Source organism: Hirundo rustica, chromosome 1 (assembly GCF_015227805.2).
Source record: "Hirundo rustica isolate bHirRus1 chromosome 1, bHirRus1.pri.v3, whole genome shotgun sequence".
In the NCBI taxonomy this organism is placed as follows: Eukaryota; Metazoa; Chordata; class Aves; order Passeriformes; family Hirundinidae; genus Hirundo; species Hirundo rustica.
Genome location: NC_053450.1, coordinates 150,459,710 through 150,487,362, shown reverse-complemented (window position 1 = coordinate 150,487,362; position 27,653 = coordinate 150,459,710). Strand labels below are relative to the sequence as shown.

Below are 27,653 nucleotides of genomic sequence, written 5' to 3'. Positions count from 1 at the left end.
CTGCTTTTGCCTTGCGCATCACATAGTGCTTTTGACCTGCACAAAATGAGCTTAAAGTAATAGAGAGGTAAGATTATTTGGTGCAGACATGATTTTATACCAAATTTGCACAGGAGTATAAAATTTCAAGCCACATGGAATCAGGACTACAGTCACCTTCAGAGAAGCTTGTTAGGGAAACACACCTTGTTGAACAGTGATGCCCAGGTATCAGATGAATGAATGTTCTGCCTATTTTCTTTTGCCATTTGTTTGGCAATTTCAGCCTGTTTTAACATGGGGGTCAAGATTTCACCAGAACCAAAATCAGAGAGGTTACATGAAAAATCATCAGCCGAGGAGAAGAAAAATCAAAAAAAGTCCCTTTCTCCTAAGGAGGAGGTTCTAAACTGGCCTCACATTCATAACACCAAGATCAGACAGTTTAGTTCTCTAAAATGTTGGTCTTTTTTCCCCTTCAGCCCCAAACCTGCATGCAGCAGTCTGGGGACCAAAGTAATAGAAACGAGGATAAAAACAAATTATTTGTTCAAAGTCCTGCTTTGAACTTTTTGTGGCTTTAGATACACATCCTTCACTGCACTGCTCTGTGATCTGTGGTGGTAGCTCAACTCCAAAGGAAAAGCAAGCTGAAAAACAAAAAGGTCCCCCTGGGATGGCACACGACAGTATTCAGCTCAATTACTTATTAAAGCACCGACACAGCATAGATTTTTTTTCAGTACATTACTTATTCAATCAGAGCTCCAACTCTCTCTGACTGATCCCTTAAGAAAAAGCAAACATCTTCCCCTGTTTGTTTCCAGCTGCATCACAAAAGACTTTAAAGACTTCAGGCTGCAAAGAAAACTGTTTGTCTTTGGGTTGTTGTACAGCAAGAGCTTGTGGGTGAATCCAGTGAAGCTCTGATTGACTGGTGAAAGCACAGGGCCATCGAGCTAGGGAAGGTGCTTGGATTTTTCCTGGTAATTCCGTGACCCACCTCCAACCTAGAGCAGCTTCCCTTGTGTGGGACAGGAGCTGCAGGCTAGAAAACAGTGAACAATCTCTTTGTGGAAATCAAGGGGTTTTTTTGTTTTGGTTTTTTTACAGGAGGTGAGATCAATTTTCCATCAAGTTATTCTAGACTGGGAATAGTTCATCAGATATTTAAACACAGAAGCTGACCTTTCATCTAGGCAAGATGGGCATGCCATGTTGCTCACCTTGAAGAACAGTAAGGTCCCCTGTGGAGGAGGGAGGGAATCAACCTCTATCAAATATTTAGAGGTAGAAACTATTGTCTTGCCTTTAGATTTCTCTTAGCTAAGCTGTTGATTAAGTCATAGAATCACTGAGGTTGGAAAACAGCTCCAAGATCATTGAGTCCAGCTGATACCACAACACCTCTGCTCCAGACAACCAGAGTACCATAAGGCAGACAAGATGGCAAAAAGCCCACGTGGTTTTGGAAACCAAAGGGCACCAGATCCTTCCATCACTGGGGACTTTTTTAAAGGGACATGAGAGCAAGAAGCTTGTATTTCCTTGGTGAGCTAATGTGCATTCCTAGAAGGACAAAAATGAAAGAGTAGTAGAAGTCTTACAGCAGAGTTTCTTCAAAGGACCTTTCAAAGGGAAGATTTATTGTCTTATTCTATCAGACACTAGTCAGTGAACATGTGCAACTTGGGTGAGCTGGGAAAAAAAAAAAAAAAAAAAAAAAAAAAAAAAAGAGCTTGTCTGTAAATTCTTGTACTCCAGACACTGTTCCTCAGAGGCCAGCCCTAATAAACCCATCACCAGAGCAATACTATAATTCAGTGGTGGCTCACTCTTCAGAGTCCTGCATCCGAGTCTTTTCTCAGGGACTCCTGCAGCAGACACACAGTGCATCAGCTGCCCTGAGGACACAGTGCTTTAATGCTGGTGTGGGACATGTCAGAGAGCCCCAGCCCAGCCCAACAGACAAGGAAGTGTCTCCTCTCCCTATCCAGAGAAGAGCTCAGGCCCAGAAAGTAGTTAAATCATCCAGACAATATCCTACTAGAACCGCATATACTTTGCTAGGAGCCAAGATATTAACTAGAAATGTTCTGCAATGTGCTATGAGCTGGGAAATGTGAGCTTTAATCTTCCTCAGCTGAGTAAGAAACTGATCTTGAGCCTCCCATTTCACAAGCAAATAAAGCTGGAAAGCTACAAGAGACAATAATCATCTCACCCTGACAAAACAAATGAGCTACTCAGGAAATTGTCACCAAAACTGCACAGAGCTGAAAGATGTAGAGAAGGCAGAGTTATTGAGTGTCTTCCTTTCACCAATAAGAGCAGCCCTTGGGAATCTCTGACTCAGGAGACCAGGGTAGATGGATGTCAGGAGGAACAGCTTCCTCTGGTCATCAGGGGTCTGGAGAATCTCCCTTGGGAGGAAAGGGTGAGGGACCTGGGGCTGTTCAGCCTCGACATAGATCAGGCTCTCCTCAGTGGCACCCAGCATGGGAAAAGAGGAATGGGCAGAAACTGATGCCCAGGAAGTTCCACCCGAACACGAGGAAGAACCTCTTTACTGGGCAGTGACCGAGCACTGGAACAGATCACTCAGAGAGGCTGAGGAGTCTCCCTCACTGGAGATACTCCAGAACCATCTGGACACAATCCTGTGCCATGTGCTCTAGGAAAAACCCTCTTGGAGCAGGGAGGTGGGACCAGATGGCCTCTGTGGCCCCTTCCAATCCAAGCCATTCTGTGATTGTGACCTCTCCAAACCCCTTCCCGGTGTAGTTAACTTTGACATCAAACCAGTAACCTGGCAGAACTTTAATGATGATGGTAATACTGCTTAAACTAGCAGGCATTGTTTAACTTGTATTAATTAATCCTTCTGCATTTCTCTACAGCCTTGCTCAATGACAAAGCAACTGCTGACAGTGGAGGCCTGCAAGAAGTATTATATGTTTTAGCACTGCACCTTTGGACCCAGAATAATAAGCACATAAAAGAGATAGATGTATATTTCTAATGCCACCTTTTAAAGCAATTGCTTAAAAGAAGCCTGCTTTAGCAACTCGGAAATGTAATTCTTGACCTTCCTGAGTAATCATGCTAATATCAGGAGAAGTTGTCATTATTCAGTTTTGAACAAAAAAAGTACTGCTCGTACTCAAAAGTGAAGCACTTAAATATAAAAGGGAGACCAAAGGAGGAATGTGAGTATTCCCTGGCCACTCCAGAAGTGAGTCATGGCAAGGGGTTCCCACTCTCAGCAGAGATGTGGCAGGGATAGGGAGAGTGCTCCTATGCCCCCAAATTCAAATATGAATTTGAGTCATCCAGCTTCAGCAGGGGCACAATCCAGTTCTCAGTCAATAAAAACATCCTCCACTCTCTACAATTCCCTGGCTTATTCCCAAGACATGTTACAGCATCTACAGGAAGAGAAGAAAGGCTTCAGTCACTTTCATTAAACAATCTGCTTTATTCCCAGGAGAAATTTTATCCTAAGGGAAAGATACCAGCTCCACAGAATGCAGTAAAGTTTTCCCACTTGCACAGAGATGTTCATTCAAATTCTGCAGTTTCCACACATCTTTGCAGAAAGATGTCCTGGCTCACGTTTTCTAAGATTTTCTCAGCTAGAGTCTACTTAATCTGGACTTAAACATTTGAAGTGAAACAGTGGCAACAGAGCAAGACAATCAAGCTGTTCTATTCAAGATCTCCAAGAGAGAAAAGGGTAGTAAGAAAAAAAAAAAATTACCTGCCTGCTCTGTTGAAAGCAGAGCACGACACAGAATTTCACAGCCATGACAAGGAGGAAGAAAGAGTAACCCCAAGCTGGTGTGTAGATGATCACTTTTGAAGCAGAAAGGAGATGTATGAAACTTCCCTGTTTGGTCTCTTATTTTCTTTTTTACAAAACTGATGTCAAGTAAAACATTGCGCAGTGGTGTCTGTATCACATAAGATCTCTGCGCTTTCCACAATCTATAAACCCCTGCCATATCATGGTTTATCACACAACAGGCTTTCCATAGTGTCATGTGGCAAGAATTTCCCTTCTCAGAGGGTCCCAGGGACCTTTTAAAGACTTTAATAAGCCTCCTCCACATATTAAAGAAAGATGAGATTAAGTGTAAGATGAGCATAAGTGTGCTTATGCTTTCTGTGTAGACAGAAAGACATAAACATCTCCAAGTTACAGATGAACAGAAAGATAGTCTCAAAACATTTAAGCAAGAGAAGTTGAGGAATTAAGACACTTTGCTAGACAGGTATGCAGAGGCTGGCATGCCAAACACATGGAATCAAAGCTGACAGAGATGGGTAGAGTGACTCACATACATAAGGAGCTTGGCTTTGTCACCCAGCTCTTCCAAAACAAGCACAGCCTAAAAAGTACCGAAGAAAAACTGAGGCCACACACAGAGAAATATGATGCTCTTTTAATCAGGTTTTGAGGGAAATGGATTTGTAGAGAATTCTCAAAGCCTGACAGAAGGCTCACACAGTCTTGTGCATCTGTATGCAAACTCTGAGATAAAATATGCTGGCTTCGAAAGGCCCTGGAGTAGGACAGACATTGTTGAGAGAAATGGAACTAGAAACAAGTTTCAAATGATGGCCTTGAAAATAGACTAGATACTTTGGAGAAATAGAACTATGAAAGATGTATTGTAGTAGGACCCACGAGGGGTAATTTTAGATGATTGGCTTTAAGGCATTAATAGCATTGTGTGGCAAAAGCTGATAGGCCAAAAAACACTTATAATGTGTTGTAATTAAGAAATAGCTTAGCTTCTGTTTGTGATGATGTGAATCATCACATCTGTACTGTCTCATCCTTCTCATGAAACTGAAAATGGAATAAAAGTTTTTAAAATGCCTCTCTAGAGCCCCATCTCTAGGTCAGAAAAAGGTTTTCAATCACAATGTAATTTTTTCCCCACCAACACACTCAAACACAGACATTTAAAAATTATTTGTCTACAAAGAGGAATGAAATGATTTAAACAGCTCCAGTAAATTCTGAGAAAATCTCTTCTGATCTTCTCCTTGGGAGTTCACTCAGCCAACATATAAATTTTGTTTGCTTCTATTTCGCAGGACAAGAAGAGGTTGGGTTGTAGATAACTTTCTGTTCAAGTTCAGCATATCTTTTCAGAAGTGGACGATAGAGCTAAAAAGGAAAAAGAAATAATTATGTCTCATTGAAAAATTAGATTTTTAAATTACACTGCAGTTAAAAAACATCTTCAGACATGAAAAATGTGGCATCTTCACAGGTGTGAAGGTTTGGGCTGTTTTTTCCCCAATTTGCTCATGAAAGTGCTGCAGAGTTTTCCCTCTTTAAATGTCACAGTCCTTTTTACCAGCACCTTTACAGCTTTATTTTATGACATGCACAGGTTGTTCTTATTGTGACCGTGTTCTTGCTATAAGCAGAAGTCATTACTTCCAGCAGAAGCAGCTCAGCTAAAGTCACCTCTCCCAGTGTGACATGCCCCTTCAGTAATAGCTGTGCTAATCACCCAGGCAGAACTCCTGTCCTTGCCTCCCTCCAGTGCCCCAGGATGGATCACTGCCTCTGTCCCCTCCTCCTCTGCCTCGCTAATCACCCCACTGCCGCCCTCCAGCACAGTCACATAGGTCCTCCTTGGCCAATGTGCTGACCAGAGCCTTCTAAAGTGCACTTCACGCTCCCTCAGGCTCCTGTACCTGTTTGAGCTGCTTCTCTAATACACACCTTTCCCAGCCACAACCTTTCCCATCCACAGTCTGCTCCATGGCTGTGTTCCTTGCTCCCCAGCCCCACAGGGGCAAATGCAGATCCAGCTTCTATCCACAACTACACCAAGTATCTGAGTAACCTTAGTGTATTTTCCTAGCTAGAATTTTCCAGTTTTTAGATGCAGTATTGTTACAACCATAAAAAGAAGAATCAAGACTCAAACGTATTCAAAACCCCAGGCTCAGGCACATCCTGCTCTTTAGGATATGGGTGAGATCCATGACATGAGAAACCCTGAATAAATCTCTGCTCTGGCTCCAGCCAAAAACTGTACTTCATCTAGATCTTGGAGATGCACTCTTCTCCTTATCTCCTCCCTCTGGTGCTAACTGTCCCTCTAGTAAAGTCAGTACTGTGACAAGCCACACCAGGACAGCTTTGCACATTTGCTGGCTCGAGCACAAAGAGGAGACTGCCAGGAGCCAGCGCAGGGTGTGGTACAGGCTCGAGCAGTCCTTAGGAGGATGCCATAAGGTCACATCCCTGCCACAGTGAATCCTAGAGGCTGCCAGTCTGGTCTACAAGCCCTGTGCACTGACTCATAATCAGGGCAGCCTCGCTGCTGGCTCCAGGTTCAGAGAGGTTATAGAGCCATAATGAATCATACCCAGCAAACTGAATTACTGCTCTCATCAGTAAGAGAGATCTAGCATTTCAATGCATTCTATCCTTTTCAGGACAGCCAACAACAGAGTGTGCACACGTATGAAAAATACAGGAGGAAAATGCTTCAGATGTAAACTCTGGGGATGTGGTAGGAGACCTACTTGCTCTTGTGCAGGTCTCTGCACAGTCCTGCAGTAGCCTCAGTGTCTGTAACGGCCACACTTTCCCAGATTAAAAATAAATAAATAAATAAATAAATAAATAAATAAATAAATCACAAAGTTTTCTCATCTAGGAAATAAAAAATAGTGTGTTTTTCTTTTTGACTTTCAACTGATGGCAAAATACCCAGTTTTTATGTTTCCCTTCTCCTGAATGATAGTTTAAGCCTGACCAGTGAAAACTGGATTTATCTCTTGATTCCCATTTCCACCTTCCTCAACAGCAGGTGGAAGTGACTTAATGGACACATTCTGCAGATCAACTCCTCCCATTTTACAAACCAGATGTTACAGAAAAAACAAATTTTCATTTCTACATTTCTATAACAGATTAAGTATATGAAGGGGTAGAAGAGAGGGAGCCTCCACAGCAAGTGGAAACAGACACCGTTCATTAGCCAAGAAATCATAAAATGGTTTTTAAAGCCACCTCAGAGTGACTGAGTCTTACAGTGTCTTCCAACTATTAAAGCAGAGAATCCTACTCACTCCTGCCTCTGCAACACTCATTCAGTGACCCAGGCCAGGCATTTAACATGTGTGTGCCCCAGGACACACATGTGTGTGCCCCAGGACTGTCCTCTTCTCCACAGGACAGTGATACTGAGATCCTGGAGGTTTGTGCAGATTTATGGGGTCAGAAAATAAAACTATTATGAAATGTCACATTACTCAGCATGGTATTTTTAACTAACTACATGAGTGCCTGGAGGGCTCAGAAAAGTACATATATATGTGTGTGTGTGTATATATATATATATTCTTTTTATGTTCTCAAAGAATATTATTGCTCCCGTTTCTGGTAAATATGCACATCAGAGTAAACAAAACGTTGAGCAGACAACTATGGCTACACTGGGAGTATCAGTAATTCAAACAAAACCAGCTCCTCTATTCACTGAAGCATCTGTAATGAACACTGGCTATTTCTTACTTCGCTATTCTGTAAATTTGATAAACCCTAAGTGCTCCTCAGCAAAGATTCAGCACAGCAAAGCTGCACTGGTGAGTGAGCTCAGGCACTGAGAAAGCAGGCTCCATATCACTTGCCTATCAGTATTTTTACAAAATACACACAACACATTTACCAGAAGGCTGGGAAGTATTATTGTTAATGCATCACTCTAAATTAAAATGTGTCAAAATAAATGAACAACCACATCTACTGACACAGTTTCTTTTCCTGTTTATTGGACTTAAGCACTTAGCTTGCTAACTGAGAAAATTCAGGCATTTGCAATAAGATTCTCAGCCATTAGGGTAAATGAATCCTCCATTATGGACCCTATTAAAAAAAAAAAAGGCAAACAAATAATTAAGAATATTTCCTTTACTCCATTCCTGTTTTTTGGGGTAAAAGGCTGCACAGCTCAGAGGGATAAGCAAAGCCTTAAATTCCTCCTCCTCTGGGAACTTGGCTGTAATACCAGCAGTACATCATAGCTGGTAAGTGCAGCAGTACCACAGGCTTTTCACAAGCAGTATTTTTCATGCCAGCTGAGGTTTGGGGCCAGAGCAGCGCAGCTCCCATGAAACACAGAGAAGAAAAGCCAAACAGCACCAACGCAGAGCATGGCCTGAGTGTGCACTCAGGTGTGTCAGTGGAAGGTGATTCTCCATGTCTGTCATGACTGAAGTGCCTCCACAGAACCTTGGGCAGCTCCTCCTGCGTGATTCTGGGAGTCTGTCTCCTGAGGCAATTATATAGATGTGCTTTTATAATTGAGGTCCAAAGGGAATAAAGGACTCTCAATAATGCATAAAAACCCAAGGACATAAATTCCCTCTCTGCCATAGCCTCAAACCTAATCTATCAAACCATGATATTTAACAAAAGTAATTACATGTATCACAACACAAACCTTATTATTGTCCCTAATTCAATTGTCCTTGCTTAATTATGGCCCTTTCTCCAGCTTATCTTTATATCCTACTCCACAACATTGACAGTACTCTGACTGCTTCATTTACAAACCCAAAACTTCTCTCCTGGGACAATTTGGTCACATCCTGAGAGTCCCACAACTAAAGAAAAATAATGATAAATGATAAATAATACATTATAACAGGGAATAATTTAACCTGCCCTCTCTGAAAAATCCATTCATACAAGGCTACTTTGTTCACTAGAACAAATCAAATGTGCCATCCTGTTACTACATCTCACCACATTACCAGCCTCAACAGGGCTTTTACTGGTTACATTGTCCCTGCCACCTTCTAAGAGCAAAAGCAGCTACAAATTATTACTCCCAGTGACAATCCACTTGGATCCTCCCATTTCCTGCAGTGCTCCATTAGCCAATCACTGGAGCAATTCAAAATTTACAAATCACAAAGATGATGCTGATGATTATCTAATTTTAACCTACCCAAGTACCTTTGATCTACCCTGAATTGACTAAAATTAATCAGTGTCTCACAAACACTTGCTACGTCTAATAGGTTCCTTTTTTAAAAAAAACAAAGTCAAATTACTCATAGATACTTGCTTAAGAAATGAAGAGTTGTTTTATTTTTCAAATCATAGAGTTGTTCACTTTTCTTAACAGAGAAAACAGAAACAATAAAACAGTGTTTGGAAAGACTTCTCCACGGAACCACACTTGAAACAATTACATTCTTTATTTCAGCCATTCTGCAAGCCTATCTTAATCAGTTTAACAGGTTAAAAAATGATGGGCTACACAAATCACTTTAATCAAACTTCTATTGACACCTATTATATTTTTGTGGTTATATTATTATTACCTACTTTGCAGTAAATTACCAACCTAAACCAATCCTAGAAAACAACCTCCCCCCTCCAAAATCTAACTCAACAAAATATAATTATTTTAAATCAATAAATAGGTTATTATAACCTTCCTGGGTAATAGGGTCACTTCTATAAATCCACCCACTTACAAGGCAATTCACCAAAGTCAAGAAAACCTGTTAGGTTTACATTTTCCCTTCCTGGATTTTTTTTTGCAAGATTAATACATCTCAGCAGAGTCAATAATGCAATCAAAAATCACACATCCAGAGGCAGTGAGCTGCTCTGTGCCTTCTCCCCACAAAACCCCACAGGACAATATCACAACCAATCTGGCACTCTGTCACAGGCACGCTGCTTGTATAAACACAAGTGACCAACTCCCAGACAATCATGTTCTCGCTCATGTTTTATTTTTGCTTAATTAACCAACTAGCCAGCCATCCCTGCTTTAATAGATTAGGAAAATAGATCTGAATTCAAATGCTGAAATAACAGATTATTTCTGTCTGTTAACATATATTTATTGCTCTAGAATCTCCTGGTTATTTTTGTCATGCCTAGTGGTTCTGATTAGTCTTTTTCCTCAGGGAAGAGGAGGCCCCAAAGAGGAGAGATGACTCTCTAATTTTTGCTGTTCTGGGACATAAAAGTAAATAAATAAATAAATAAATAAATAAATAAATAAATAAATAAATAAATGGAAGAAGGATTCATCAGATTAACCCACTGATGACTGACTTGAGCTAGTCTGGTTGAGTGAGTGACCAAGGACTATCACAACAGTGGTTTCCACCAGAACACTTCATGACCTGTTTGGGTATTGACAGAATTAGAAACAAGCCCGAACAATAAAAAAATACCCATATCCTACAAAAATACAGGTTCAGCTAAGAGACTTGGGATCATACCCACAGAGGGGATTCATCCTCTTTGAAATGGTCTCTTCAGGGCAGGATGGTCTGCTACAGGACAAAGTCACATTGTTGCCAGGCAAGCTGGAACTTTTTGAGACTCCAGTTTCCACTGAGGACTGATTCATCGCCCACCACAAGCTCTATTGTCCCCCATCTTGTGACTTTATTCTATTTTACCTGCCCATCAGTTTAATTGTACCAGAAGAGCTGCTCTATGCACCCTGCCCTTGCTTTTTTAAATCACATTCATTATCACAAATGATCCCTCAGAAATCAAAGAAGCGCTTTTTGCATTTTTGGTTCCTGGAAGCCCCTGCTGCGGGCATAGGCCTTGGCAATGAAGGAGAAACTACATCAGACTGTCCCATTTGACCTCTGTCTATAGGAGGTTTTCCTCTCTCCAATGATCTAACACATTGTCTCCAACCTATACCAGGAAGAAAGGATGAAACCAGAGCAGATTGCTGTGTTATGACCTGTTTTCTCTCCACCCTGCCAAGATCTAGCTGTAGCCGTCCAAAAAATGTAAAGAAGTGGTTGGGGGAATTTCACATTGGTGAGCCACTCTTTCAGAAGAGCTCCTCAGCAAGACAGGACTTAACCTCAGGATGACTTTGAAGTTTATAAAAAGAACTATCATTTAAGTGAAAGGCTCTAACCTCAACAGAATGAAATTGGACGGACAGGGAGATGCAGCTCTGTATAAAACAGAATCAAACTGACTCATTGCATTATGAATTTTTACTGCACTGTTCATGCTAACACACTGGTTTACTGACAGGCCCTCTGGCTTTCTGCATTTTCACAGCCATGAAACTAGCCAGGGAATCCACCATCAACTGCAAAATTATAAGGCAGGAAGAAAAAAGAAATGGTGTGGAATATGTAATTGCAAGAAGCTGATTTTAATGGAATGAAGCTGGAAAGCTAAGCTAAATGGTTATTCCTTTCCTTGCTGTTTGGCCACTGCCTCCCTGTCATTCATTCCTATCTATTGGGGCAACAATTCACCCACTGTACATCATTTAAAACCAATAAAAAAGATGTGCAAGGAGAGCCAAATCTAACCATGTGGAAAAGGAAAGTATTGAGAAGGAGATAATTAACTCTTTTAGCTTCCAGGCCATTTTATGCAGAGAGCAAAAGAGAAAGAGGTATCTGAACTCCCCAGTGATCTCTCCAGTCAGGTTTGCTTGGCCCCTGCAGGGGTACAAGGTGCTTGCAAGGCCCCTGTGAGTGACAGCTGTATTCTGTGCCCTTGAGTTTTATAGCTGAAGCAGCACCAGGGGGTCACAAGCAGGTCTCTGAGCACTCCCCACCTCCACCCCAGCCTGGCTGGCAGCTTTTCAGCACACACCATTTTGGGGGGGAACAGGGCAGCGACGTGAGGTTGAATCAGACACCAGGGAGCTGCTCCTGCGCTGTGTTCCCTGCAGAACAGAGCTTCAGCTGCAACACACGTGGCACAGGCCACTGCTGTTAATTATTTTATCTTTTAAAATGAGGGGGGAAGGTTGAGTAAATGAGATCAGATCAATCAAGTTTAAATTATTCAATGTCTTAATATTTCTGAAGGGGACTTCTATTCGATTACTGAGCTCCTCCATCTCAGTTAATAATTAAATAATACGCTGGCAGGCACAATGCAGCCTGATCATTTCTAATATTACTCATGATGATATCTGCTGCTCCTCCACACATGTAGCTGGGAGTTAGTAGTTTTGGCAGATCATTAATTTCTCAGTTTAACTAAAAGCTTCAAAACCCCGTTGCCTGTAGTTAGGCCACTTCCAAATCTCATAAATGGTGGCGTGTGTAAGGCTGTGCTGATGTAAAAGAAGTTTTTGCACAGCTGAAGACCTTGGTGAGATTCACCTTTGTTATTTAAACATGTGTTCTCCAGGAACCTTGCAATATTGTATGGTTTATTTATTACTGTTCATTATATTTCAAAAGCTGTTGTAAACTAAAGCCTTTGGCTGAGAGTGAGACGTGCAGGGTTGCACTGGAGAGCCTGGGACAACGATTTCTTCCTTGGTTTTACAAGGGCTGGAATCACAACAGTGACTATCTCTTCTGCTTTGTCTACATGAGCCGTAAAGCACAAGCCTCACCTTCAGACGTGCCGAAATTCACAGGGTGGGCACAGAACCAAAGACCTGTGCCTACTGAATCCCCCCAGCTGGCATGGTTTCCAAGTGGGAGCTACCAGTGATTATATACAATTGCTGATCACTGTTTACAGACAGGAAGGATTTTTGGAGATGTTTTCCAAGAAGACAGAAAGCACAGTCACCACCCTTTTTTCCACACTGCTTGCTGCAAACAAATCCAGATTATTTTGTCAGGAATATCAGACACAACCTGACTGACCTGTATCCAAATTCAACCTATTTTATAATTTTTTTCTGTCCCTTAAGGAAGAGATTTGGCCCTCTGATCAAGCTTTGTTAGGAAAATTCATTCTCACAGACCTGGGTGGTGGGATCAGATTATTCCAACACCAAATATCTCTCAATATCAAATCTGTCTTTACAACAAGGAATAAGAACTGTGTAACCAAGTGTTTCCTAAATGAATCCATTTTACCAGAAGAATTAGCAAAGCACTACATTTTGAAGCAGACAGGAAATGAAAAGAAAAATGGTATTCCCAAACTTGCTCACCTCCTCAGCCCCTGGGGTGGGTGTAACAGCCAATCTGGGCTCCGGTGCTAATTTCACAACATCAGCCAAGGACACATTCCTCTCAGCTACAAGTCCTGCAATGAGAATCACAATCCTGATCAATGCAAAGAAACACCATGAGGGATGTGCCTTGACTCCCTAGCAAATTAATACATTATATTGATCTTCCCTGGTCAGGTCAGCATACAGGATTGAAGGATAAATGGCAGAAGACCTTACATTCCTATGAGCTAGCCTGGGAAGTGGGGACTCTGTGATTGAGTTTTTGCCAGTCACTCAATTTGTACCCTGGGGAACAGGTAAGCAGCAGAAATGCTACTCAACAATATCAGTAATTATTTATGGTTACAACAATACGGTAAACAGCGGTGAAAATATGTGGAAGCAAGATATTCAAGGACAAAATATGATAAATATAAAAATGAAGGGAAATGAAAACACTTCCAAGAAAATATGCTACAAATTATTAAATATATTTCTGTGTAAGAAAGCAGAATAATAGGGGAGTTCTGCTACGACAGCATTTTGCTTTGTGAGCAAATCACAGCATTTCAGGAGCTCCCTGCACACCTACTAAGAACCCCAGGCTAACTGTGAAACACCCCAGATACAAATTGTAATGTTATTAAAGAGCCCTCGCTATCAGTATTTCATTTATATCAGCAAGTCCTCACTTTTCATCAATTCCTTTGCCTGGCCAAGAGCGAGGCAGCTGAAAGCATCAATCAAAAATGCCATTTAGGAGCACACACAGCAAACCCCCTGGGGCTTGGCTGGCAGAGGATGTGAGCAGAGTCCCTCCATCAGCACGGCGTCCGAAATCCTCGCTCAAACGCTCTGTCAGCCAAGCCTCCACATCTCATATGCCAAACTGGCAGAGGGAATACTCATCTCCCACACTCACAAAATATCTGCACAAACTTTAACAATGGCTCCACGTTTCACATGCATTCAAGGACAAGGGGTTTCCCTGCAGGTGCTGGGAGGCTTCTGAAGCAGAAGGCAAAGTTTGAGTATAAAGAAAAACAGTTTGGAAACTCGACCCATGAGGTGCAAAAATGGTCCCATTGTGTCTTCAAATACACAGATAACCCAAGTGTTTCCACTGTTGGGCAAAAACCTACTAGACCTGACAGAACCCTTTTGCCTTTTCTGGAGATAAGGAGAAGAGCATGCTGTGTGCATTAAACACAACAATTCAGGTTTTGGTTGTGCAACTTTATGTGCTGTTTTCAAATGCAAGAGATCATGTAGTCTTTAGATTATATAATGTGACAGCAGAATTTGCTTCTAAAATTAAAACTTGGCTGATTTCTTCTGATGGCTGATCCTATCTTTTCCATGCTTGTTGTAATCCCATGGTCTTACATGAACTTGTAGAAAAGTTACCCCTGTCTTAAGGCCCAAATCTTAAAGATTCAAATCAAAAAAACCTGAGGCTAACTAAAATTGACCAAACAAGAACTTCCACACTCCTTAAATTGTTTAGCTGTAAGATATTAGAAACCATTTTAAAATACATGGATAAAAATTCATGGTTGGGACTCAAGTCTTAAATAGCTGATGGCCCACCCTTAACACACACCCACATGCATTAATAGATGTAAGTTAATTAATGTAAATCCTAGGGGTTGGATTGTTATATTACAGTGAGTGATGCAGGACAGCAAGCAAGATGACTGGTCAACCTAAGAGTATCCCAAGACTCATGCTTTTACCAGAGAAATTGCATGGAGCCCAGGACACCTTGCATATCTTTCAACTTGATGTTTAGAAGCTGGAAGATAAATATAGGTTTAATACTGGCCAGCAGTATTATAGGTCTTGTCCCTGCCCTCATTGATGTTCTTTGCTGGGATCAACCTTTTGTTTGGTTTGGCCATTTGCTGAAATGGCCAAACCCAGTTTACAGCCCAGTCCACAAACTGGGGCAGCAGGCTGCAGCATCACCTTCAGTTGGCTGTATTCTCCCATGGATGTAGCAACTCAACATGTGAAGGTCCTAGACCTTCCCTGGGCAGTACCAACACTTCCCCACACCCCATCCCTTGGTTGAGAAGCAGCCACCAGGCTTGGAATTACAATGTAAATTATATTCTCTGGCTTAATCCAAGTGTACTAAGAGCAAAAATCCCTCTTTGACCCCTGCAACCTTCCAGTCAGATGCGGACAGCTTCACTCCCCCCTCATGCCCAGTAACGTCAATCCCAAGTATTAACCAAGGGAAATTAAATTCCCTGACTGCTCACAAGCATCTCCTTACCATGGATTGCTCTGTAAGCACTTCCCAGACAAGCAGAGTTGGCCGTGTCGATGGTGAACACAGGTGCGTTGAACACGTCAGACAGGACCTGAGGAGCATCAAAGCATCCATGAAACACAAAGGGAAAAGAAATCCTTCATCACTGCTCAGGAAAACAAGCAGCTGTCCCAAGCCCCAGCCATGCACTCAGGAACCCGTGGAAAGAGGCACTGCAGGCAACAATGAGGCCTGAACTTGTCACACAACAGGGTCTGAGCTACAGATGTAACTCTAGCCAGGAAATAAAGTCCCATTTCTCTCCAGATCTCTTGGTTACAGTTCAGAGGAGCCCTGGTTCAAGTGTCATCCCTCAAAAGCTCACAGAATCAGCCCATGCTAAAGGCTTTTCTCAGGGCAAGGACAAGAACCCATAAGTGGAGCCTGTTTTCTTCCATTGAGTTAAGGCTGATTCAAGCGGGAAGGAAAAAGAGAAGAACCAGTCATGGCTCCTCAGTTCTATACTTGGATAAAAATAAACCTGCAGCAATGTGAAGGCCTGCCAAACCTTTCTTCATCTCCACCATTCCCATCCTATTAGGATCAGCAGGGAGAATGACACAGGACCTGATTACATAGTCTCTAAATTTACCATTTGTCCTGGTTTTAAGGGAACCTTAGCTGTGAAGATATATTGAGACACTTGGCTTGAGTAATACAAATAAAGTTTTACAGGCAAAGAATTTATTATGGCATCCAACAGATATTAAAGTTATTCCACCAGGCATCATTCTGCATTGGAATCAACACCATCAGCACCTCACATCCACTGAGTACATGAGCTCTTCCCCACAGTTTAGGTTTAGAAAAACAATACAGAAGGGGAAAAATTAAGACATATTTGGATAGGGACATAGGAGGTTCAATAACTCCTTTCCAAAAACATTGTCAGCAAATGCTTTTCATTTTGGTTTCATCACTTCTACGACTGCAGGTGCCCCTCAGGCTGAGCAATGCAAGAAGCAGGAAACAATTCAGATATAACCTCTGCTGGTTTTATTACTTTTGCCAAAGGGAAAAGTGTCTCACCTGACTTAAATCCATGCAATTGAGTCTAAAATATTGCCAGAATGCCCAGCATTCCAAACCATTTGGATTAGTGCAAGGCAACCCTGACCCTGGAATTTATAACCCTGCTGTGAATGGACCCCAGGGTTTCATAAAAGATGACTAAGAAATTCAATCCATATCACCTCTAGAAATATACAGTACATGAAATTTCTAAAGGATTTTTCTTCCTCTGAAATTTTGTGCAGAATCTTCAAAACTTTTGAAAATCACTGATTTTCACAATTTAAATGAAAGTGGCTGTTTGCTCACTAGAACCCAATGGAAGCCTGAGCTTATACACTTAAAACACTGTCTTCTGGTAAGACAGAGAAGTCGGGATTGGATAATTTCATTTGCAAGCAAGCATTGAGTAACACATGAGCTTCAGTGCTAGAGAACAAATGAAAAATTCATCATGGTTATCTATTAAAAAGTCCTCTGGAAATTTTAAAGTCACAGAGCTCTAGTCCCACTGCCCATCCTGCCAGCCAATGCTACCACTTTATTTCAACACATTCCCCATCTGCATCTTCACCTCATTTCTAGTGGGCATTTCTTGTCGTTAAAATTGTACAATCTTTTGGACAACAATTTTTTTTTTTTTGCATTTCTGGAGAGCCTCATACAATGCAGCTCTACTCTATACTGATTGCTAAGAAGTGCTGTAATACTACAAATAACATTTTAACAATTTAACAAATAATTTTTTTATTACTATTATAAAATAAAAATTATTCTAAGTTCATATATTTGGTAAGTCTTTGGCACTGTGGTGTCTCTCACAAATAATTTTAAAAGAAACTGTCAGAGGTTCTAGTGCTTAAGATAATTCACTGTGTTCCATGTGGTTGTTAATTAAGCACCACATATGTTATAAAAAGCTTCCTGGAACTGTGGAGAAAGCTGCCCTACTAAATTCTTTTTTAACAGATTTTCCTAAGTTGTCTCCTTTGTGGTGTAAAATATAGGAGTTCCTGAATGCTGATTAATTAAATGATAGTCTTTTGTAGCCCTGGAACAAATTATCCAAAATTGACCATGATAAGGGTGGAAGCTGTTATTCTTTATGCAACTGATATGGTTTCTGAGGTTTTGATTAAATTAAAAAGAAAGATCCAATTAACCAGTGATTGAATTAAGTGAATGACACTGTATTGATCATATTATTTTAAGGCACTTCTAATGAGTTTTAAAACCAGCTGAATTGTTATACGTGAAAAGCAAGCACCCCAGCCACCACTCCCAATCCCATGATTTTTCAGCTGTGTATGTTGCCAAATTATGTATTTTAAGAACATTTGTTTCGCTGCCTTCATTCCACAGCAAGGAGATCCTCCTGGCACCCAAACTGGAAATACAGCTCTAAAAACAAACTCATCTGTGAATCCAATCTTTCCTGATGTCCCCTTCGCAGAATTACTCCTGTAAGGACCAATGTTTCAAGCGATTAACCAATCAGTTAATTTTCCAGTGTCACGTTCTTAGGCAAAGTATCCAAAGCAGGTGAAGAGAAGTGACATCTGCAGGCAAAACATGCCAAATTTGCTGCTCCCCAATCAGCTGTACAACCAGCAGTTACACGAGGTTTAGATGACTTAGGAGAAAACAGCTTTTTGCTTTTTGGCTCTTCGACCTCCATTTAATCCAGCTCAGGTTTTGTGGAGCAGAGAATTGACTGCAATTGTCAAAGAGAAAGGTGTGCAGCTGAGGCTGGCCTCGACCCTCTGGAGCTGATGGGAAGGGAATGGAATCCCCAGAAAACATTTCACTCTTATCACTGGTGATAAGACCTGGCCCAAGATTAGGACTTCTGGTGTACATGTCTACCTCCAGGACAGTGTTGGAGCCTGTGGTTAAAGCAGAGCTCGTCAAGGCAGCCCTTGGAGCGCAGAAAGCTCCTCGGATCACCCAGAGGGAGACATTTCCATTTGTTAAGTTAAAACACCATCCGTTTTCCTCTGCGCTGCGACAGACGGGATCTCCCCCGACTGTTCCAGGGCTGACAGATCATAAACAGACATCTCATCACAGATGACTGGCTTCGGGCAGGGTGAATCCCAATCCAGATGTCTCGCTCTGTGCTGTCGAAGGCCAGGTGAGAGGCCTCTCCCCATTTGTGAGCGAGGCTTTGCCAAGACTCAGCGGGCAGAAACAGAGAGCACACGGTTCCCTGCTCTCCACAAGATGGATGAGGGATCTCACCCAGGCTGGATGTGGAGCAGCAGCAAAAGAGGAGGTTGGGAAGAGAGAGGAACAACCCTAAAAAAGTGAAGCTTCCTCCCAGCAAACAATATGATGCTAATAAGTAACACAAAGGCAGGGGGTCGAGGATTGTATGAGGGAGTTTGTTTGTTTGTTTGTTTGTTTGTTTGTTTGTTTGTTTGTTTGTTTGTTGGGTTTTTTCAATGTTTAACACCAGCATAATTCCCCTTCATTTTAAAGAAACCAATGGTTCAACTTGGACCTGAACAATTAAAAAAAAAAACAACTCAAGTATTACATAAGAAGTTTCTTTGTGATTTCTTTGCTGATTGGTTTGATTTCAAGTGATGAGACCTGGAAATCACCAGTGCCTCAGATACACATTCATAAAACCAGTCAAGTGTGAAAAAAACTCTAAGTTCAATGTAAAATTAGCACTGGGCTAAAGGTTTTCACTCTAAACCTAAAGAAAAACCCCAAAGACCTGCAGCAGATGCACAACTCCATATCCTCACCTTCCTCTGTAGCTGCAGTGATTTGGATTCAATATAGCAAAATAAAAATGGAGATGTAACTGCAAGTTCAGTTCAAGATTTAATTTTCTACTTACCTGTAAGATCTTTTTATTGTGGGATGCACCACCAGTAGCCAAAATCCTTGTTCTAGGCACTGCAATGCAATAAAAAGTACAAATCAGACTGACTGCATATGGTCAGGATTTGTGCTACTGAACCAAGTACAGTGAGAACAAGGAGGTGGGAGTCAGGGTTCTCTCTCTGTACCTCTAATTTACCTTCTGTAAAAAAGGAGATAACGCTAATTACCCACTTTTCCAAGGCACATTAGAACACTTCCTTAGAAGAGGCCACATAAATATTGCAGATCTATTATTATTGTAGTGCTATCAACGTCAGGGAGATTTGCAAAGGAGATACAAGTAAGAAAGGCAGTGTTATTATATTACAGCTCTGGTTTGAGGTCACATTGGTTTGGCTCATAGCTGTATATATACAAACTGACAGATAACCTTTAAAATCAGCAGTATTTTCCAAACTTATCTCCTCATGACGTTCGCAGTCAGAGTTCACTGAAACCTAGGCAATCCCTATGCGCTTGAATGACAAGGAAGTGTGTCAAAAGGCAATTAGAGATGGTCTAAATCAGTTCACTAAAATTAAAAAATAAAAAAATCTGAATCTTCATCCAGTGCAAACCCACAGCTTTGGGGCAGTTAAAAAATATATCCTGTGCTCTTTAGGCTTAAAGAAGCTCATCCTTTCTTCTACATTCCTGCATGTCTGCCTCACCATTTATTTGTGTGCATGCTCCTCTGGAGCGCAGGATGCAACAAGCCACACATCTATCCACAATCACAATTCAGCAAGGCATTACGGACAGAAATAGTCCAAACAGTCTCACTGAAGTTCTTCAAAGGCTTAAAACAAAATAAATGCATAAACTCTTTGACATCACACATTAAAAAAAAAAAAAAAAAAAATCTAAACACTTAATTACCCTGATTTATGACAATAATAAGTGATACCATCATGCATACCCTCCCAAAAGGGAAATTTCATTGTGGTTATTGTTTTGTTATCTTAACTTCCTTTTTAATAAAAGCTAAAGAGAATTTATTTCTCACAAGGCGAAGTTGGGCAACTTACACTGATGACCTAAATAACTTATTGTCATTTATCCTTTCAAGTATCTTAATGACAAAAGCCCCCAAGACAGAATTAGAAATAATCAGAAGATGCAGCTCACCACACCATTTCCAGACCCCCATCTGGGTGCTCAGGTGGAGCCCAAGACCCAGACAAAGCATTGCATGGGGGACCCTATTTTACTGATAAATTTAATTTTATTTTCCTATTTGGAGGATATTCAGTGATGCACAAATTGGGTTTTAAAAGCCATTAGGATCTCTGTCAATGTCAGTAAACAAATAAAACAAGCAGCAGAGGGATTCCTCAGGGAAAACAAGTTTCAATTATACCAACACAGAGTGACAGATTCCTGCCAAGATTATCACAACAACATAATAGCACAGAAACCAGTGAAAAATAATGAGTAAGCCTCTGTTCCTAGAAACCAAACCAAACTCTAAATTATTTGCCTGGTAGTCACAATGATGTCCTGCTAAACCTTGTTGTGAATATAAATTCTCACAGAGCTACCACATCCAACATGAAAACACCACATTTCAGAGACAGAAAGCAAGACAGGATGAGAAACAAACACACTGGCTCCACTTCCCAGCAGTTCAAACCAAAGGATAAGTCAGGCTTGCTCTCCAGTGCCTCTGGAAAGGGGCTGAATCCACTGCTGGGCTCCCACCATCAGGAAAGAACAGTGGGGAACCTAAAAGTGCCAAAGCCAAACAGCAACCACCCCTGTGAGAACATCTTAGCTCAGCTGCTTCCTGCACTGCCATCAGCATGCCAGCTCTCTGTCTCAGGGCTTCTGCTCCACAACTTCCAAAATGTTTGCATTTGGAATCCAGGAGTGGATGGGAGACTTGCTCCTTGCAAGGTCAGAACCTTCGGGTTTTGGCGACATTATAAATTCAGGCTATCACTGTAATTCAAGCCACTTCTATATCAATAAGTTTTCAGAAATACAGGGGTGAATTTACAGTGCATTTGCTATTTAATACAGACCACACACAAGTAAGCGTTTGCCCCACTATCAGTTGAGTTAGGCGTCTTCCAAGAGGCCAAACCAGATCTCGAGCCTAAAATTGTTTAGCATGCTGCTATCTGCACACCCACCTTAATCCAGACATTATTTTGTAGCAAAATATTAAGAATTGTTTCAGAATATACCTAACTACTTGATAAAAGAAACTAACTTAATTTACACTGTGAAGTTTCTAACATTGGTTGGACAGCTCACGTTCTAAATTGGATCCACTCATGAGTACAAGCACACACAGACACACGGAAAAAGCACCCAAAAACCTACATGAAGGGCAAAACCATTCATTCTCCTCCTCTCTGAGTAAAAAAGATGGCTCACTTCACTGGAACACATCCCAGCACGTTACAGCCAAGTGAGCTTTAGCCGTCGCTGTGGGATGACAGCCTCTGAGCTGTACAGGTGGGACTGATCCATCCAGGACACACGGGAGCAAAATCTCAGGTGAACGTGGTGCTCTGCAAGTGGCCAGAGCAGAGATGACATCATCCCTCCTTGAGTTTCAGTCACTTCTTTACAGACAAGGATTAGGTCCCTAAAGAACTACTTGAATTTGCTGAATTTTAGGTTTACTTCTTATTTCAGTCTCTCTCCAGAGAATGAGGAAAATACATTGATCACTGATTTCAGGGATTGTCTTTTTAATGCCAATATTGTGTGCTTTACTGAACAGTGGACATTTGCTCTGAGATGTGTAATTGGATACATCTTATAAATAAATAAAGCAAGCCCATCATTTATGTATAAAAGGCATTAACAGAGACATTGCTCATCCATCACCAGCAGTGTTCTCAGCCAGCTGTGTTTGAATCTGTCAGGAGCTACCATTCATCCCCTACAGCACTGCACAAAGAGAACCTCACAGTGTTACTAAAATAAACCCCAACAACAACAACTGTAGCAAACATAATTCAAGAATTCAATTCTTTGACAGTTGAGAGAATCAGATTTAAACATCCTTTAATTAAAAGCTCCCTGCATCGTACCTAACCAACCAGTTTATTTCCTTCTTATTGAAAATCTAATTATTTTTTAGAGAGCTGATGCTGAATTTTAACCCTATCTAGAAGGTGTTTGTGCAGCTGCACACTGCACAGCGTTGTTCTGCTACGGGCACATCTTCTGGAGATCTATTCTCTTCTGTGGAATGTGGTGACTGACCCAACAAAACAGAGTTAAAATAATGGTTCCCACTGGACAGGAGGAAGGAGAAAGACTCAAGTAAAGAAGTTTGATTATATGGGAAGCCTGAGCAAAAGGCACTTTCCCACATAAGGCTGAGAAGGCAGCACACTCTGTGCACGTTACTATGCACACAAAAATACTCATTGTGCCTTCCACAGAGATCCAGCAAGAACTGAGTGGTCTTAAAGTTTCTTTTTCATCTCTTCTTTCATCTCTTGCTTTCAGCCAAAATATTGCTTTCATTGAAAGGTACATAGTGAAAAGAAAAAAATCTGTCACTGAGAATAGAGGGAAATTATGATTATATACGGTCAGCATTGTCAGTGGCCCCAAAAAGACTGCAGTCCTGCATCGCTGTAAATCCTCAACCACAGAGGAGAGGCAGGAGCTGATCTCTGTTCAGTGGTAACAGTGACAGAACCTGAGGGAATGGCCTGAAGTTGTGTCAGGGGATGTTTAGCATGAATGTTAGGAAAAAGGTTTTCAGCCAGAGGGTTGTTGGGCACTGAACAGACTCCCCAGGAAAGTGGTCACAGCACCAGACCGGACAGAGTTCAAGAAGTGTTTGGACAATGTTCTCAAGGCACAGGGTGTGACTCTTGGAGATGTCCTGTACAGGACCAGGAGCTGGACTCAATGATTCTTGGCATCCCTTCCAACTGAGGGCATTCTATGGTTCTATGATGACAGATGTAGGTATTAAGAAAAATAATTATATCAGCAAACTCACACCGGTCAGAAGGATATCGCTAATAATTATCACCAGAAGTCTTCTGCCACGTCATTCGTGCAAGGAGCCTGGAGGTAGAAATTCAGCCTCCTGTTCCACCAGGAGTGGGTCAGATCAGACTGGTAACAGATCCAGATGCTGAAATTGGTGGGATGACTCCTGACCTCAGTGATTTTGGGTCTTGCTGCATTTCAAATGGACATAAAAACAGAGTGTTTGTGTCACTGTGTCACTAGAGAATTTTGCTGGTTCATGCACCTCAAAGCCCAAAACCAGAATTTGACCTTCCATTTTGAAGCTGAAAACCCCTCAACATTTTCATCTAAATTTTCAGTGCTGCCCACAGTCCTGGTTTGTACCCCAAACTACAGGCACTCCCTGACTTTCAAAACTCTTAAAAGACAGTTCCAAGCATTTACCCAAACAGCTTCATAACATCTTTCTCATCACAACTGAATCCATAAATAAAACAGAACAATAGAACATGTATTCAAAAAGCAGCTGATTATGCACATGAACCCATGCCAGTTATAAGCATGATTGCAAATAACTGCAATTTACAATTTGCAAGCAACAAGAAAAGCCCCTCCTTTATTTCTCTGATTAACTTCAAACACTATAATTTTTTTTAAAAGTATTTGCTAGCTTTCCATTCAAGAAAAAACAAAACAAAAATACATGGTTATTTTGTCCCATTTATCAAACAAATATTCCAAAATCATCCTCCTTGCTTATTAACTCTTCCAAAATCCATGCTAATTTTCGTTATTCATATAAAGACACTAAAATTTAACTCCCAGTATGGTAAAAGATTTCTCTCATCTAACCCCTTTTAAATACGGTATTCTATGTGCCTGAGACTTCTAGGACTGGGTCCTAAACAATATCTACATGAAGGAGGCAAAAGTAATGGAATATACCCTTTTTCTCCTTTTCCTTTTATTTATTTTTTTTTAATTTAGACAAATACAGCTGCCCAAGTAAAAGCCATTCAAAACCTATTTTTTTAGAAGAGTTTCTGACTTTAACTTTGAAGGATCAGCTAATCCATTGCTGGCAAAAGCAAGCCAGGTTTGCCATAGAGGATGGTTGCTTTCTAACTGGCAAGTGAAGAAGTTTTTATATATTTTGTAACATGCTTTACTTTTCACTCAGGGTTGCTCAAATGTTTGTCAGGAATTTTCCAGACACAAAATTTAGTCCTATTTTTTTTAAATGCAGTGCCTGAGGAAGGAAAACAACTTTTACAGATAGAATTGATCATCAGCCTCTAAGGCCACTGTAGTAGAGCTACCATTAAATCAGCTGTAATTCAACTAAAGGGAAAAAAAGCCTGTATTTTCTCAGCAGAAGTGACAAATATGCCTAATATTCTCAACATTTATGCTACTTACATAGATAAAGTCTCTACAATGATGTGGGGGAGACCAGGCATGATTCTTCTTGCTCACACTGCTGCAAGGCAAGAATGGCACCAACTAAAATGAGCAGAGGAGCGACAACTAAGTTGAAACAGAGTAGGAACAATTTAGGAACCAAGGCTCATGTACCACTGATAGTCACAGGCCACCTTATGCTCTCAAGAAATTGCTCCTCATGAAGATGTCAAATTTGGCTTTCCTAAGACCTTATTTCAAACAAGACAAAACTTAGGATTTCAGAATCTGAAGCTTGAAGGCACCTAATCACCTTATTGAAAATCCTCCTGGTCTAACTCAGCTCAGAGAATAATTTTAAATTTTATGTTGACTCAAAGCCTTCTCCTTCTTCATGGATTTCAGGAAGAAATAAAGAAAAACATGCACATAAATTATCTCTTAACAGCAGTTTATATTACTGCAGATCGCCCCCCACAAAAAGCCACATAGCCCAAGAGGTACTACAGAGGAAACAAAATCTACTCAAGATACAATTCAACTTCATTGACTGCAGCAGAATTATACTGCAGGGAAAATTTTGGTACATGAGTGGTAAAGACTTCTTTGAGAACAAGCAGATCAATAGTCATAACATTGTTATAACATATACATCGACACACTCGCAACAAGACCTCTGAAATATTTGCAATTCTTGTAGAAATACTGCAGAGCTGCAATTGCTTATCAATTCACAGTGATTTTTTTAATTTATTTTTTTTTAGACACAGGTCTCTATTTGACAGAATATTATGATGAAGTCTGGGACAAATTCCAAAGGTATTAAAAACAAAAAATCCACAACTCAGCACTAGAGCTTACAGCAAGGGGAGGTGGGGGAAAGCAGCAGATTCAGACAAATAATTTTTGTAGATAAAGGTTGAATATTTTAGAAAAATATTTCTCTGAAGCTTTTAAGGAAAGAGATAGAAGAAATGGCTGAGGGGTTGGAACTAGAATGTCTTTAAACCACTTTGATCACTTCCAAACCAAACCCTTCTGTGATTCTATGAACACTTAAAATCTGTTTGGTCAACACTGAAAATGTATTGGGGGAAGTCCTCTCCGGAAGACATTATTACTAGAAGCAGTTTAATGAACTTTGCTATCTCTTGCTCGTCTAATTTCTAGTTTCTGAATTAATTCATTAAAGAAAAAAATAAGTAACATATTTCATGAAGTAGTAAGATAAAAAGGATTCATGTGCCAATGTAACTGCTTACATCAAGCTTAATTTTTTTTATTTTTTGGCAGTTTTCATCTTTTGTTACTCAAAGTTTGGATATTATAATAACTGTGTGTTGGGAGAAAATAGTAGTAGCCACAAAACTATTCAGCAGTTGTTCAAACATCTATAAAGTAACCAAGGCTCCAATTAAAGGCTTAACCTAACAAAGAACAACTTTGCTTCGATTTACCCTGCGTTGTCACAATTATTCATGAGACTCTTGGCAACACCTCTGCCTTCACCTTCCACTCCAGAATTCCTATCATTCAGCAAATAAACAAGAGATCTGGAACCAATGTGACAAACCAACTGATTGTCAAAAAATCTTCTGAAGCAGGTGGTTCCAGTCTGAAAACAAAACATAGAGGAGATGTCAACCAGGAATTTTAAATCTGGCCATCGCATCCAGTTTTTTATAACATAGCTGCAGACAGCTCCAAAATAGTAAAAGATCAGAGTGGACCATTTACCTAAACAAGATCATACAACTTCCACACAGTGAGGCCAGAGTCCAGATCTGTAATCACTGAACTACAGTGACCTTAGAAAGACACGGAAACTTCAGCTAAAGTGACTGAAAATTTACTGTGTCTACTGACTGTTTTCATGTTTAATGCCTTTAAATAGTTGCACTCTTCCCATAATTTATATTTTTATTCTTTAAACTTCTAGCTACTTGATCTTTGTGGCTTTCACCTTCCAGTTAAAGCCTTATTATTAAAATTAGGTTTCCCCTTCACATGTTGGCACTTTACAGACCGCAATTAAATTACATCTTGTATTTCTTTTTTGTAAGCTAAGGATATTATGTTCTGCCACTCATTAAAAGACGTCATTTCAAGACCACAAACCACTGATGCTTAGTGCTGCTGGTTTAGTACGATTACCTCGCAGAAATGTCTTCACCTCTGAAACCACTATCAAAAAACAAAGAGCAGAGTTGGTAAGAGCACTAAAAATGTCTGTCCCACAAGTGTCTGACTGCATGTTGTCAGTTTGCCTACCCAGATATTTACCACTTCATAAAAACTCCTGATAAATCACAGAGGACCTTGCCCTGGAAAACTGCCTGGGAGAACTTTTTTGGAGAGAATGTCCTGGCTCTGAATGTCTGTAGCTCCAACAGGCACATGCCCTGCAGTGCCATGTGAGAGGAGGTCAGGTGTCCTGTGGTCCCCAGGGCTTTGGAGGGCTCTGCACTGAGCTACATTCCAGTGCCTCTGGCAACCCTGACAATTCCAGCTGCTCAGTTCCCAGGCTAAGGTGAGATGCTCACCCGGAGACAGGTACATGCCAGATATGGTCAAAAATTAGTTTTAATAAAAATGTCACTGCTACCTTAGGCATTCTCCACTGACTAAAACCAATTTTTTTCAATGTGCTCTGCAGGCAGCACTGCAGCACAGTTCAGTATCTCCTCAAAGTATTCCAACCCATGAGAAATTTGTGTTTGAAACTCAGCAAAATACATACCCTGCAATGCCCATTCACAGTTAGGATGTGTGTAAGTACTACATGTGGCTTTACAGATCACACATCAGTTAGTAATGCTTGTTACTGAGTTATTTAGGAAGACAAAACCCACCATTTTTGACAAAGATTTGTCCTCACATGCCAATATTCAGCAAGTCTTCTAAGGGAAATAGAAAATCACGTTGGCAAATCAACATAAGACACCATCCATCGAAGGTTAAAATGAGAAAAGCAAGCAAGGAGATAAATGAGCCACCCAAGGTCACACAAAATCAGAAGAACAACCAAGAATAGAACAAAGGCCTCTTCATTACTTAGATCACAAATGCATTCGATTCTGCCTTAGTTAACCTGCAGAGTATGAGCATCAGTAGCAAGACATGTCCACAGGAGAAAATATAATAATAATGAGCTG

The 27,653-nt window shown here is 40.8% G+C and overlaps 1 protein-coding gene across 1 annotated transcript in view; it reads right to left on the bottom strand.

Annotated features, from left to right (window-relative positions):
* Window positions 1-3,470: 3,470 nt before the first annotated feature.
* The window catches only part of XYLB (xylulokinase), an 82,791-nt gene continuing 58,608 nt past the window's right edge, over window positions 3,471-27,653 (bottom strand). The window contains exons 16-19 of the mRNA XM_040066569.1: window positions 19,121-19,179; window positions 15,223-15,310; window positions 12,939-13,033; window positions 3,471-5,158 (exon numbers count right to left, since the gene is read on the bottom strand). Of these exons, the coding sequence (XP_039922503.1) occupies window positions 5,075-5,158; window positions 12,939-13,033; window positions 15,223-15,310; window positions 19,121-19,179 (326 nt within the window). The 3' untranslated portion in view covers window positions 3,471-5,074. The remainder of the gene's footprint in view (window positions 5,159-12,938; window positions 13,034-15,222; window positions 15,311-19,120; window positions 19,180-27,653) is intronic.